This window comes from Manis javanica, chromosome 4, assembly GCF_040802235.1.
Source record: "Manis javanica isolate MJ-LG chromosome 4, MJ_LKY, whole genome shotgun sequence".
Taxonomy (NCBI): Eukaryota; Metazoa; Chordata; class Mammalia; order Pholidota; family Manidae; genus Manis; species Manis javanica.
In genome coordinates, this window is record NC_133159.1 from 62,628,077 (window position 1) to 62,643,245 (window position 15,169).

A 15,169-nucleotide genomic window follows, 5' to 3' on the forward strand; every position below is an offset into this window, starting at 1 on the left:
CATTCTCAATATAAAAATTTTGTTCTTTAAAAATTTAATTTCATAATAGTTTCATTATTTCAAATTACTCCCCTAATAAGAGTAAGATTATCACACACATACATTCTTGTTGGACAAATGCTCTTAAATTTCCTAATTGTAATTAAATCAAATCAACAATAATAAAACCAGACCTGCTGGTGCCAACGCACACCTTTGAAGGCATTTATATGTCTTAGTCACATCCTTAGTCGCTTATTTTTCCATTTTTTTTTCTGGAAAAACAGCATCTGCTCTAATTTAGAAGCCATTAATACTATTTGACATAATAAGGCTTTAGAATTCCCTTATAAATCTCAAACCTAGGTAGGGCTTTCGAATCTTCAAATAAATAATTATCAAACTGAGTTTGAAAGTAAATTTCTTGCTGTTACTAAATAGCATGAAGCTTCATCACCACACTAATGAAGTGGTGACTACAAATGACATTAGCTCCTAGCTCTTGACAACAAAAAATCCATCCAGGGAGAGCATTTGTTGGGATCAGGGAATAGTTTAAGTTAACTTATCAGACTTCACAGTCTTGCATAATATCCCAGGTCCACAAAATGATATGCTGTAAATGGTGTGTGCTTTTTGTATGTATATGTGAATTTGTGTTTTAATGGATTGGTTTCTTTAGTAATCATTTCCTACAAGATTTGGGAACTTGTCTAGTTACAAATTTTCATGTTATAGCTGAGATTGAAACAAAAGTTAAATTCTTCTTTAGTTTTAAGCTTAACTACACATACCTTTGCAGGTTTAACAGAATTGGACTTGCAAAACTGGCTGTAGTATGTCCAGTAGTTTTTGTCTTGTCTGTATGTAAATTGCATTTCCACATAGGTTAAAAATTTTTCTGGGCACTTAGACACACAAATCTGTAAACAAAAGGAACAGTGGTAGTAATTGAATTGAGTTGAATAAACCAGGGAAGTATCTATAAGGTTACACTTCTAAATTATACACCACTATAAGAGCAAAGTACTACCTAAGAAACTTTAATCAGTTTTCTAACTTACTATAAAAAGTGAACTTTCATGTCCTTGTTATCAATCTCTACTTGCCCTTTGATGCTGATGTTCTATTAAAACAATAAGATGCTGTACATCTTAATGATGGGCTTATTTTTAACTTCTAATTTTGAGATAATTGTAGATCTATATTCAGCTGTGAGAAATAATAGATTCCACATACTTCTTACCCAGTTATGCCCAATGGTAATAACTTTTATAGCTATAGTATAACAACCAGGAAATCGATATTGTTACAATCCACTAAATTTACTCAGATTTCACCGGTTATATATACATTCATTTGTGTGTGTGTGTATGTGTGTGTGCAATTTCAGGCAATTTCACCCATGTGTAGATTTATGTGAGCACTACCACAGGTCAGTGAGGGACTTTTAATAAAATATTTTCTTATGATTTTTCTGAATTAGTAGATAAGAAGTAGAATGCAAGATTAATTTTGCCTGTGTAGTTTATGCATTTTCAGGACTAGAATCTTGCTTCCTTTCCTATATATGAATAAAATGGTGATTAAAATGCTCTGAACATTGATAACTTACGCCAGTTAATTCTCAACAATTCTCAAAACATAATTGAGGTTTTACCCCATAAGAAACTAACAAAATTAGGGTTAGCTGAGGCAGTCAATCATTATTATAGTCTTTTACCAACACCAAAAGGTGGGCAGAGAGGTCACTGATGTAATTATCTTACAGTAATGAACTTTGGGAGCCTATTAGTGCCAAACCAGATCACTGTACTAGTCCACAGAGCCACTGTGGAGTGACTGCAATTCAATTAGTAACTCCACAGAGAGAAAGCAGAATCAGAGATAAACTCTATTGGTTTTGCTTTTGTTTGCAATAAAAAAAAAACAAAGATCATTAGAGTTACAGCCAATCCTTGAACCTTCTGTTCTGTAAAAGTTTCGCAGCTCTGACTTTCCGTCTCCCTTTCCATCTCTGGTAACTATTCTCATTGGCCAGATTCTAGCTTATCCCCAGTGATAGATAGGTAAAAACACTGTTATTGCACTGACATCTCTTCCCATCTTTTGGGTCATGTTTCTGCTATAAACAAGGACACTTGGTATCAACTCCACAGCTAAGGTAGTAGGTTGATAGCTAAATGGATACCTCAGATCTCACAGTTAATACTGCTTTGCAGTAGCACCCATCCAATTTCTTCTAGAAGTTTTGACAAAGTAAATAATCCATCCCCATTTAATACCTCCACATGTATTTTCTCTTTCTCGGTTTCTCATACACACATGCACATATAAACATAGTCACATATGCACACTCAGACACATATAGAGAAAATATTGGAAGCTTCACAGGTATCTTCCTGTGAAAGCTGAATAACTGTTTAGGGAACAGTCATAGCATCCAACATGCTCACAATTTTTGCAAGGAAGCTAAGGTTACTATCAATGCAAATGTCAAAAGTTCACAATGATTGGTGCTAAGCAGAATAAAACTGCACATTAGGAGATGCTTCACGGACATTTTGACTTTGACAATTATATGACTCTGAAGGTAACTAAACTAGTTCCCTATTGCATACACTTAAATGGGTTTGTAAAGGTGAATACTGGTCATACTAACACTTTCATAGGCTTTAAATGATGGTAAGAACTACTGACTCTAGACCATGATTTCTGTATTCCTAAATATAGACACATATAATGTATACTGCACATTAAAAGTCTATGTATGCAACATATAAAATAAAGTGATTAAAATGGCAAAAAGTGGTTTGTTAAAGAAAATCACATCAAATTTCATTCCAGACACACATGGGCTGTTAAAAAATAATATAGCAACTGCTCTTTACTCTCTCCCTCTATCAGACCAATTTGTGCACTTCAAATAGGGTGTTGATTAGTAGCAATCAACATATAATTAGCAAAAAAAATGAAGGTCACATTGAGGTTGGATAGCCTAATTGATCACAATCTGTCCTTTATGATGCTTATGTCACATGCTTGGACCATGCTGGCAGTTAACAAAAAACAATGTATAAAAATATGGCTTGGATCAGTAGATACACTATTGCCTGTCAGACTAAAAGCAAGTCTCCATTACTGGCAACTAAATACATATTCTGACTCAGTTTTAATTCTTTGTTAATCACAAAAGGGCACTTTGAATAAAGCTCCTCATCATTATTTTTGTATCTTCAATTTATATACGTTTAACACTCTAACACAAATCAGGATTAGGTGAGTAGAAGAGAGAGTTACATTGTAGGTTAAAATACTACATTTGTTATGATGAAGGTATGAAATAGTAAATAATTTATGAAACATAAGAGAAAAGCATAATGTGCAAGAATTGTTTTCCATCATGGGAATGATGGATTTGTAAAGTATAGTTGAAGAAATTCCTAGCCTGGGAGTAGGAAGATATTAATTCACTCACTCACTCACTTATTCATTCTTTCATTAAACATATATTTATTGATCATTTACTCTGAGCCTCTTCTAGTCACTGGTAGTAAACAAAACAGATAAAAATCTTTGCCCCCAAGTAGTTTTAACTTCTAGTAGGAGGAGAAAGGTAACAATAAATAAGTAAAATAGTTTGTTATAAGATGATCATAAATCTATGGAGAAAAATTAGGCTAGAAAGGAAACTAGAGGATGATGGGTAGCTGGGTGGTATTCCAATTTTAACTAGGTAGTAAAGGAAGGACTCACTAAAAAGGTAACATTTGAAGAAAGACCTGAAGAAGACTAGAAATCAAGCCAGAGTCACCTGGTGAAACAGTACTCTAGGCAGGGAAAGCAGCAAAGTCAAAGGCTCTGAGGCAGAATCTTTCCAGGATCCTTTGCAGACAACAGATGCCAGTCTGACCCTAGTACAGCGAGCAGAGAGAGAGTAACAGCATGTGAGGTCAGAAAGTTGGGCACCCAGTGAAGGGTGTTGTAGGCTACCATTAGTTCTTCGGTTTTTAATCTGCTTAATTTGGGATACTCTGTGGGGGTGGGTGCTTTGATCAAAGGAGAGACATAATGTAACTGTTATGTTTATATTTAGTATTTATGTTTAGTTTATATTTAGTATGATCACATCAGCTGTGGGGTAGAAGAGACTGTCAGGGGAGGAAAAGGGAGGGGCAAGGACAGAGGCAGAGACCAGTCAGGAGGTGGCTGAACTAACCTAGGAAAGAGATAATGGTTCCTTGAAAAAAAGGAAAGAGATGATAAGAGTTTGGAGACTAGACAAATTAGCTGACAGCTCAAACATGAGTGTGATAGAGGGGGCAAAAGGAATTAAGGATGATTCTGTAGAATCTGGAGCTGGCCTTAATTGAACTAGAGAGAATTGTATAGGTTGGGGAACAATTTTAGGGATGAGGTCAGAGATTAGGAACTAAGTTTTGGACATGTTAAAGTTGAGATATTAACAAAAGATCTACGTAGAGGCATCGTATAGGTGGTTAGATAAAAAGATCAGGAGTTCAGTGAGCAGACTTACCTGGAGATATAAACTAGGGAGGGCAGCACAGAGATAGTGGTAAAATCACAAGGCTAGGTGAGATCACCAGAGGAGTAACTAGATGTAAAAGGACTAAGCTTGGTGGAGGAAGGAACTCCAAAATTTAGAAGATGGTAGAACGGTGAAGAAAAACCAGCAAAGGAGACTGTTAGGGAGTAGCCAGAGGGTTGGGAGGAAACAGACACATGTGCTCTGGAAGCCAACTGAAGAAACTGTTTTAAGAAAGAGGATTGATTAACCAATGCTGCTAGATTAAGAAAATGTAGACTGAGCATTGACCATTGGTTTAATAACATGGTATCATTTGGAGGAAAATGGAGTAGGAGTAGAAGCCTAAATGAGAATGAGAACAGAGGATCAAACACACTGAATTTAGACTATACTTCTGAGGAGTTTTGCAAAAAGAAATAATAGCATGCTTGTATATTGATGGGAATGATTTAGTAGAGAGGAAAAATGGTAATAAAATAAAAAACAGGAAATTCCTGGAGTGATGGGCTTCAGTATGTTAGAGAGGATAAGATAATACGCACAAGTGGATGGGCTGGATTTAGGAGGAAAGGCAGAATAATCATGTGACTATAAGTGACAGCATGTAGGCAAGTGGATATTAGTACCGGAGCTTTAAAAAGTTGTTTTGAATGCCTATCTGTATGTTGAATATTGTTCTTGAACGTTGTACTTTCTCAGTGAAAAAGGAAGCAAAATCAGAGGCTGACATGAAATAGAGATTCAAGTCTTGGAGGTTTGAGGTGAGAGGAAAAGAAGAGAAATTGTTTTCTAGGAGAGCAGGCCAGTGAACAGACAAGGAGTCTGCAGCGTGCTCTGTGGAACAACATTAAGGGCCTACTTGAGGTTAGTTGTTCTGCATTTAAAGAACTGTTGTGTGTGTTTTGTCTAAGAACTAACAGCTGCCTGAGTTCAGGCATGGAGTAGAGAAAGAGATGCATTTAGCAAGATAAAGTTTTGCCAGAAAAGTACAACTAAGTGACATGGGGGCAAAGGAATTGAGGGTTTATATAAGGGAGTGATTTTAAAGATGGAGCATGGAGACTGTCAGGTAAAGAGGGAAATGAAAACATGAAGGAACTAAGTGAATGGTTAAGATCAGTGGTTTATAGGCAGAAAGATTGGAGTCAGAGGCATTGGAATACTAGAGGGCTTGAGATAATCACGGTGAGATATTTGAAATTGAGATTACAAGGTGTTAATTACTGGTACTGATGAGGTCAAGGATTTGACCTTGGGAATGGGGTGGCTGGACTAGAAAATAAGGTCTTGTGGTACAGGTGGTCACAGAACTAGGATGCCAATATCCCAAGTTGGTTTTAGTCTCAGCAGAAAATAAGATATCAAAGATTTTTCTGAGAGAGATGAGAAAGCAACTTTATGAACTAGTTCTAGGTAAGGTCTTTGGGTGTGGCTTACTGTCATGTGGGACCATGAAGAAGTAAGTTAGAAGCCTACTAAATTTTTGAGGTGATTGTACAGCCAAAGAATTCATGAGCTAACCTGAAAAGGCCTTTGACTATTAAAATAATCTTTGAGCTGCTAAATCTGCATAATAGGAAGGGGGCTTCAAGCTCTATGGCCCCCAAGAGGACATATTTCTAATGCTCAGCAACAGTGTAGCCTAAGGCCAACAGACAGTACGCAACCTCCCAAGTTGTCAAGTAAAGGATCATAGAAAGCACTTGAGAAGAAAGTTCCTCTCAGAGAACACAGTCCAGGTCGAATAAAAGACTACTGTCCAGGGCTATGTACAACATTTATTACCCCTCACTTAGTGAAAAGGAATTTGCATTCTAATTTTCCTAGCTGTGTTCCTCACTGTGCATTTAGTATCAAAATCTGATGGACAGAGTACCCATCACCCATTGATCCTGAACCTTGGGTCCCTGACTTGTCTCCCTTAGGAAGAAGAAGGGTGTTCTGGAGGACAGAGAGGTAGAGTATGGGAGACACAGCTAACTGCCCACTGAAGTTTGTGCTTGTTGTTCCATTTGTCCCATAGTACAGGAGAGACTGCTCAGCCTGCAACACATTGCTTTATTCCCTCATTCTTGAATCTAGCTGTGAGCATATAAAACTAATCTATCTAGGGCATATGAGTAGGAATGCAACATGTGACACTTCCTATCCAAGGCTTTCACGAACAGAGGTCCCTTATTTGTCCTTTCTGTTTCCTCTGGCAGCTGGATACAGATGAGGAGGAGGACTTCAGTGAGGGCAGATTCACCAGGAGAAAGGAGCCTGAGGAGCGGCCCTCTGACCGCAAATACCAGCCTTATATTGTTACATGGCCCAAGATAGACCTTATTACGTTAAGTCACTGCAAAAGGGGCTTATTATTTACAGGAGCTAGCTTTACTCTTCCTAATGCTGACTCTGAGAAAAGTATCTCTACTTCTCTGGGCTGCAGTTTGTTCATTTATTAAAACAGGTGGTTGGAGGAGAAAATCACCAAGGTTTCTCGGTGATGCTAAAATGATTAATCTTCACTTCATTTTTATTGTGTATGAACAAACATGAGCTCATACCTACATCTTTCCACCTTCCATTAATTCATCATTAGCCACACAAAAAGAGAATTCAAATGGAATTTCTGAATTCTTTCATTCAAGAATGTTCCAAATTGCTAACACTACCAGTGAGGCTTTTTTTTTTTTTTTTTTTGCCTTACCTGTGTGGTAGGGCACTGTAGGTTTACCATCACTGAGGGACTGGAACAGCTGAACAGGTTAAAGTAAAACAAAACTGTCTTGTTCCTGTGAAGAAATTAAATAAATAAATAAAGCAATCTTTTTAGTGACTGACTATGAAAATGTTCCATATCATTTCTAACTCTACAGTTTTAACATAATATGACCTTTAAAAATCAGCTTCATTTCCTCTAGACAGCTGCAATATATTCCCCAATTCACCCTTAGGCTGCCTAACATTTAAGGCACTTTTCTGTCATAGGAAAAAGTTGAAATAATCAAATTGTCCCTCAATGAGGGATTGAATTCCATATCCACAAAGTGGAAAAACCACATTGTCACTGAAAATAATGTTGAAGAAAATGTTTAATAGATATGTAAATTCTACAATTATACAAGACCTAAATTTTAGGAAGCAGGTTACTAAATGGCATTAACGTCCAATTTGATTTTAATTCTTCAAAAACTGGTAAAACATATGCAGAAACAAATTATTATATCTGAATGGTGGAATTATGTTTTGTTACCTAATTTTTTGGCTTTCCTAAAATAAACATTATTATGAGGTAATATTTAAAAAGATGAAGTCAGCGATATTTTCTCTCCATTCAGAGTTCTGGTCAGTAGCATATTTTGGAACAGGTTGATATTCACTATCACCAGCACTGAGTAGGGTATTACTCTGCCATTTGGAAAGCCATGGTCCTTTTTTGAATATTAATTTCATCATCAGTGAAATGGGGATGGTACCAGCCTTACTTCAAAGTGGGGCTGGGAGGACACAAAATAATATGCAGTAGACTCGAGACAAGTGGTTATCCAATTTTAGTATGCATCAGTAAAACTTGGGGGCTTTGTTGGAAATCGTGATTCCTGACTCCTTCCCAACCTTGAGAGTCCAAATCTCAGGATATGGGTCCCAGGAATTCACATTTCCTCTCTATGTTCCCAGGTAGATTCAGTCAGGTGGTCTATAAGCCACACCTTGAGAGAACACAGCCCTAAACACTCAAAGTGTTCCCTGCACTTTGTCAAGTTCCCAGTTAATTACTGTGACTACATACATAGCATAAAATGCACAATAGGCTGCTGATGAAAACTTTTCCTACTGACTCAGAATCACCAAGTAGGATCCAAATCCAAGGATAAAGAAAACTCTCCACAAAAAAAGTGTGGGCTAGATCCTCACCAGTTCTATCCATTTCCTGCCCCTGTCTACACAAGCAAAAGGTTGGGGGAGGGTAGGGGACTGGAGGCAGCAGAGCTGGCCGGATAACTTAATTAGGAGGATTTTCCCTCCTGTCCTCACTGAAAGGGTGGATTGTCTCTTCCGAATTCCAAATTACAGAGGGCTCTGAGATCATGGAGACTGACGGTACCTGTAGGAAGGGCAGACCAGCATCTCACTTTCCACTTGGACACCTTTTATACGGCAGATTTACTAGTCGGCCCTCTGTGCCCATTTTAGGAGGGAGAAATGAGACTCAAAAGAGAGCACCAGTGAGCTGAAAAACCAGTGGAGCAGAAACAGGGCAACATTAAAGCAGTCTGACTCGGAAGATGTGGATCCAAATGGTACGTCCTCCCACAACTGAGACTGGGGGTGGATCACCAGGGACGGAGCTGAAGAAAAGTCAAAGCTGATCTCTCCAACCAAAGAGCTATTCAGTGAGGACTCCCCGAGAGAATTTCCACTTGTACTCCATAAGAGAGCCAGCCTTTGTCCACAAAAAGTACAGATGGCTAGTTAGTTATGTCTTAGTTGTGTGGCAACAGCCACGTGGGACAGGGCAGCAGCTAGGAAAGCAGCCGACACTCCTCCTCCTTCCGTCCCCCAAACACAAAGAAAGAGCTACAAGCAGAGGAAGGGCCGAAAGGGAACAGGCGGGCCAGGCCTTCTCTTCTGCTTCGAGTTCCCTTGCAGACCTCAAAGCTGAGCTGGGGGATTGGAGGAAATGAGATTCCAATTTTAAATTGGACTGAACTTTTTAACAACAGAAAGTATCCGGGAAGCTGTGGAATCTACCTCAGATGTCAAGGTGAGAAGAAGAGAGACTGAAAAGTACATTGTTAAAGGCAATTAATTGTAGGGGGAAAGTAAACCCATTTCATATTTGTAATCTTATCAAATTTGGATGGCTTAAGAATCTGCTTATAAATTCATCCACAGTATGCACAAGGCTGCTTCATAATTTCACAAGAGTCAGCTTGGCTCTCTTACCACCCAGGCAACTATATCATCCACAGCCTCATGGCGCATGCCATTCAAGTTTGTACCTAAGCAAATGAATAAATTATTACATGTCATGGATCACTGGAGTCCCTTAGGAGTAGTTAAAACTGTGAATGGTAAATTAGTAAGTGTCAAGAGGCCCGCATAGGTAAAATTGATTTATAAACTGCAAAATGCTACATAAACTCAAGTCATTTACCAGATTATCCTCAAGGGTAAGGTTTATACCTTACTCATCTTTACATCCCTACGTTGCCAACATTTAGCTTAGTACTCGGCGCATTCTAGGTACTTACCAAATATGGTAGAATGAATGAGGCCAATTCCAGAATAGTTTTTTTTTAATCTTATAATCCTTCTTAGTTTTTTGGTACAATTCTATAGTCATTTTATCACTGTGTTTGATATCCTTAAGCTTTAGTAGGCCTCAGATTCCTTAGGTACAAAGTAGATGGTGATGGTTGCAGTTGAGCAAGTCTATGGAAGTGGTTGAGGAAGTAGCTCATTAGTTAACTTGAATTATATTTCTACCAGGAAACAACAAAATAGAAACTGCAAACTCTATTGAAGACCATGTACCATGTGCTTAAGTCCATCTCTTTTCTTTCTTTAGACTCACGGAAATAAACAAAAAAATGTAAAAAAAGGAATAAACCTTACAATTCTAGCTGAGGATGTGGAGGATGAGATCTCATAATTGCACAAGAGGGTTGAACAATTTCTGGAAGATGGAAAGCATATAACAGTGTGTTGAATGATGATACACTACAGAGGGTCTACAAAAAGGGTGGGATATGATGTGCCTATCAGAAATCATGAAATACTCTGGACTCAGAATTGGCAGTGAGAAATGTGGGTGAAAATGAGATTAATTGAAGGTTTACATAGAGATCCACGGTGTAAATCAGTACCTCTGTGTTTCTCCCATACCCTTACACTTACAATTCTAGCATCCAAGAAAAATAGGCAAAAACTGAGACATCATTTGTTGAATGAACCCTCTGGGGTTAACAAGGGCTTTTGTTGGATTTGTTATCCCAGCCTTTATATTCTGACATTTTGAAAGACCTGCCTCACAGCCAACTTCCCCCCAGTTCATACTGAAGTGAAATCTGACACCCAGCATAGCCCCATCACCCCACCCAGGGCAGAGGTCTCCCTGAGAAACTGACCTAACAGTAGCAGGGCAATTCACACAGGCAAACAAGCTCTTTCTTTCGTAAGACTGGATAATCAAGTACCATCAAGAATGTTAGTGGGCTCAGAATATGAAAGAGAAAGAATAAGGTAAATGAAAACTGATGCTGGATGAAATAAAAATAATTCAGAGCATACGAGGGGCCTTTAAAAAACACCCAGTATTTCAGAGTGATTCAAGCAGATTATCCATAAAACAAAAACAGTATATTATTAAAAAAGAATAATTAGAGAAGAATAGGCCTTTTAGAGATTAAAAATATGACCGCCAATATTTTAAAATCAAAATAACTAGAAAAAATTGAGAAAAACCTTCTTGGACATAGAATAAAAGGTCAGAGATGGAAAGCAGAAGGAAAAAAAAAACACAAAAAAAACAAAAGAGGCATTGAGACTACTCCAGGTGGTCCAAGATATGACCAACCAAGTTCCAAAAAAAGAACCAATAAAATGAAAAGAATGAAAACAGCAAAGAAATAACTGAAGAAAATTTTACAGAGTTGATAAAAGTCCTAGTTTTTCAGAACTCAAGGACCCATAGAGGACTGAACAAAAAAAATATTTTGAAAAGACCCACATGAAATTGTGAGATTTCACAATACCAAGAATAAAGAAATGATTTTAAATGCTTTCCAAGACTAAAAAAGTCACCAGAAGGCATGTGAATCCGGGCATTAGACACACTGGATTCCAAAAACAGTGGGACAATGTCTTCAAATTTCTGACAGGATGTGTCTTTCAAGTTACAATTCTATCACTAGACCATCATCAACTGTAAGGAGAGAAAATAAAAACATTTCCAGGGACTCAGCAAACTTACTTCCTGTACTTCCTTTTCTTAGGAAGATCATTGAGAATGCTCTTCATCAAAACAAGGGTGTTGATAAAGAAAGCAAACAGCTTGGAATACCGGAAACAGTGCATGGGACACACTTGCACTAAAAAAGTTATTTATTGTTTATCTAAAATTAAAAGTTAATTGGGTATATTGTTGTGTTTTTATTTGCTAAATACAGCAACTCTACAAGCAGGATCCAATCTAATGAGGTAGAGAAGCCCCAGAATTAAAGCTATTCAGTAGGCCTAAAAGTTCCCAGGTCCTGCATAGAATAAAAGGGAAGAAGCTCTCCAAGGTAGGTCTTCAGAGAGAAGGGGGGTCTCTGAAAAATAGTGTGATTGGGATGGTAGAAAAACATGTGGTCCTGATATAGACTACTCAAGAAAAACTTGCTGGCAAACAAAACATTATACAAGAATGGCATTGCCTTATGTTAAAGCAAACTAAAATAAATACAGGATGATGCCAAACTGCTAATCAACTGTAAGGTTAAACTTTGATATCAATGACACAGCAGAAATGAAAATGTAATGGCTGGAAGTGAATAAAGTTTACATAGTTATAACATGCTTCCATCTTCGAGAATCAACCTGCTATTCAACATGGAATATCCTGATAGAGTTGCTGAACTGACTTTTTTAACAAATTTGAACATGTAAAGGGTAAATACAGAAAGTAGAAAGTGGAATGAAAAAGAAAAGAAGGGCAGCGAGGATAAAATCCTCCTCTTTTATTAAGAGGAGTCAAGACATTGACAAAAGTTAGAACAAGAAAGAGAGGCATTAGAATACTATTCAAAGTCACAAACCTATACAAAAGTCTAAAAGTAATAATTTAACTTCAAACATGGGAGGAGAAGGATCAGGAAAAGAGATAATGTAAATGATTTAAGACTTCATTATTCATAGTAGTCTCTCAATCAATACTATGTAAAGTTAGTAAAGCACAAAATAAAATAATAAGCAGATTATTTATTTAAAGTTATGTAAAAACCTGCCAGAAGAACTAGGACCAGTGTAATAGACTCAATGTTTGTGTCTCCTCAAAATTCATGTGTTGAAGTTCTAACCCCCAGTGTGATGGTATTTGGAGGGGGGGAACCTATGAGAAGTGATGAGGATGGAGCCATCACTAGAGGGATTAGCATTTTATAGAAGAGAACCCAGAAAGCTCTCTCACTCATTTTTCCATTTGAGGGTGCAGAGTGAGGATTGCGGCTGTCTGCAAAGCAGGAAATTGGCCCTCACTAAAAGCCTGACCATTCCGGCACCCTGGTCTTGGACTTCCCGACTCCAGAACTGTGAAAATAAATTTCTCTTGTTTACACATCACCCGGTCCATGGTATTCTGTTATAGCAGCCCCAACAAACTAAGAAAACCAGAGAGAGAAGAGATTGTCTCTGGAATGAAACTGTGGGTAAGATGACTTAGGACAGGAGACCATTGCTTTTATTATAAATACCTCATTACTGTTTGGCTTACTTCCACACGCATATATTACTTTGATATAGATTTAAAAATTAAACCAAGTCCTAGATCTGGGCTTGTAGTGTGTTCAGTTAGACAGCTTTGTCAGATCTCCTTGCAATTTTATGAGGTTATTCAGTAAATTGAAGACAAAGTTGTTATTTCTTCACTTAGATGCCAAATTGACACAAAATTTAAAGGGAAGAGATCTGTCCTCTTAATGTTTCCTGTTCCCCATCTGAACCCCATGCAAAGAAGATGGGTATTTCAATCTGTCTAATTTGGTAACTGTGCTGCATCAGACAGTGTTCAAAATTGTTTTAACACAACCTTTATAAACTGAAGTTTTTTTAGTAACCAGAAGGTGGCATCAAAATCAATTGAGTGGAAACAGCAAAGAAAAGGACCATATCCAAGAATCATGAATAACTTCCCTGAAACTCAAAAGGCAGAGAAAGTTACACACATCAAGAAGCACTCCATTTCCCTTTGTGGTCTCTGTTTTACCTATTACAACATTTAGAAAGCTCCCAGGGTTTTTTCCTAGCATCCTTTTGGTTAAGCACGTATAAACAAAGCACAAAATGTCTAAACTACATCCCAAGTACTATCACACCATCTCTAAACATTAAACATGGAATTTAAGCTGTTATAAGGAATATCTTTGAGAGCTGAGAATCAAAGTACATCATGACATGGACAAATGCAAACACTAATTGTCAGCTTAACAAGTATTTTCTGGACTGTATTGTTTGTAGTACTCACATTGCTTACAAATGTTCAGATAGATGAATTTCGTTTGGAATGAAAATACACACACACACCCATGCACAAATTTATTTGTGCTTTTTTAAATTTAATGATATTTTTTTACCAGTTTGTGTTCAAGATTTTTAGGACTGGATTCAACATGTAACATAGAAAACCAATTTCACTGGAACTCTATCAATGTGCAGCCTTAAGAGCACTAGATTTGAGGTTAGAACAGGCTACTTTTGCCATTTAGTAGTCAGTTGATGCTGAACAAGAACTTTACTTTTTCTAAATTTCTAAAGCCATCTGGTTCTTCGATGGGAGATTTTTGATTACTGATTCAATCTCCTTACTAGTAATTGGTCTGTACAGATTTTCTGTCTTCACGATTCAGTCTTGGTGGGTTGTACGTTTCTAGGAATTTATCCATTTCTTCTAGGTTGTCCAATCTGTTGGTTTATAATTATTGCAGTAGTCTCTTATGATCTCTTGTATTTGTGTGGTATTGTTGTAAAATCTCCTCCCCCATTTCTAATTTTATTTGAGTCCCCTCTCTTTTTCTTGGTAAATCTAGCTAAAAATTTGTCTATATTGTTTATCTTTTCAAAGAAACAGCTCTTAGTTTCACTGATCTTTTATATTATCATTTTAATCTCTATTTCATTTATTTCCACTCTGATCTTTGTTATTTCCTTCTTTTACTAACTTTGGGTTTATTTTGTTCTTTTTCTAATTCTTTGAGGTGCAAAGTTAGGTTAAGGTCCTTCTTTTTTCTTAATGTAGGCATTTATCAATATAAGCTTTTCTCTTAGAATTGCTTTGCTGCATCCCATGCATTTTGCATGTTGTATTTCCATTTTCATCTGTCTCAAGATACTCTGATTTTCCTTTTGATTTTTTCTTTGACCCCCTTATTATTTAGTAGCAAGTTGTTAAATGTTTACACATTTGTGCATTTTCAGTTTTTTCCTGTAACTGATTTCTAATTTCACAACATTGTGGCTGTAAAAGCTTGATATTATTTCAATCTTCTTATATTTATTAAGACTTGCTTTATGTCCCAACATATGATCATTTCCGGAGAATGTTCAATGTGTACCTGAGAAGAATGTGCAATCTGCTGCTGTTGGATGAAAAATTCTGAAAATATATGTCAAGTTCATTTGGTCTAACATGTAATTTAAGTCCAATGCTTCCTTATTTTCTGTCTGGATGATCTACCTATTGATGAAAGTAGTATGTTGAAGTTCTCTACTATTATTATATTGCTGTCTATTTCTCCCTTTAGGTCTGCCAATATTTGCTTTGCATATATATCTGTGCTTTTTTTTATTGAGTGTATATATATTTACAAATGTTATATCCTCTTGTTGGATTGACCCCCTTTATCATTATATGATAAACTTTGTCTCTTATACTTTTTATCTTATAGTCTAGTTGGT

At 37.0% G+C, this 15,169-nt stretch overlaps 1 protein-coding gene across 5 annotated transcripts in view; it reads right to left on the reverse strand.

The window, feature by feature from the left end:
- SLC44A5 (solute carrier family 44 member 5) overlaps nucleotides 1-15,169 on the reverse strand; it is a 359,314-nt gene that overhangs the window by 45,462 nt on the left and 298,683 nt on the right. For 4 of the 5 annotated variants that reach the window (XM_073234136.1, XM_073234137.1, XM_073234138.1 and 1 more), the window contains 2 exons: nucleotides 7,221-7,305; nucleotides 774-902 (listed from right to left, as the gene is read on the reverse strand). In XM_073234136.1, coding sequence (XP_073090237.1) covers nucleotides 774-902; nucleotides 7,221-7,305 — 214 coding nt within the window. Of the gene's footprint in view, nucleotides 1-773; nucleotides 903-7,220; nucleotides 7,306-9,768; nucleotides 9,950-15,169 lie in introns of all 5 variants that reach the window. The other variant, XM_073234139.1, reaches the window with a different exon arrangement.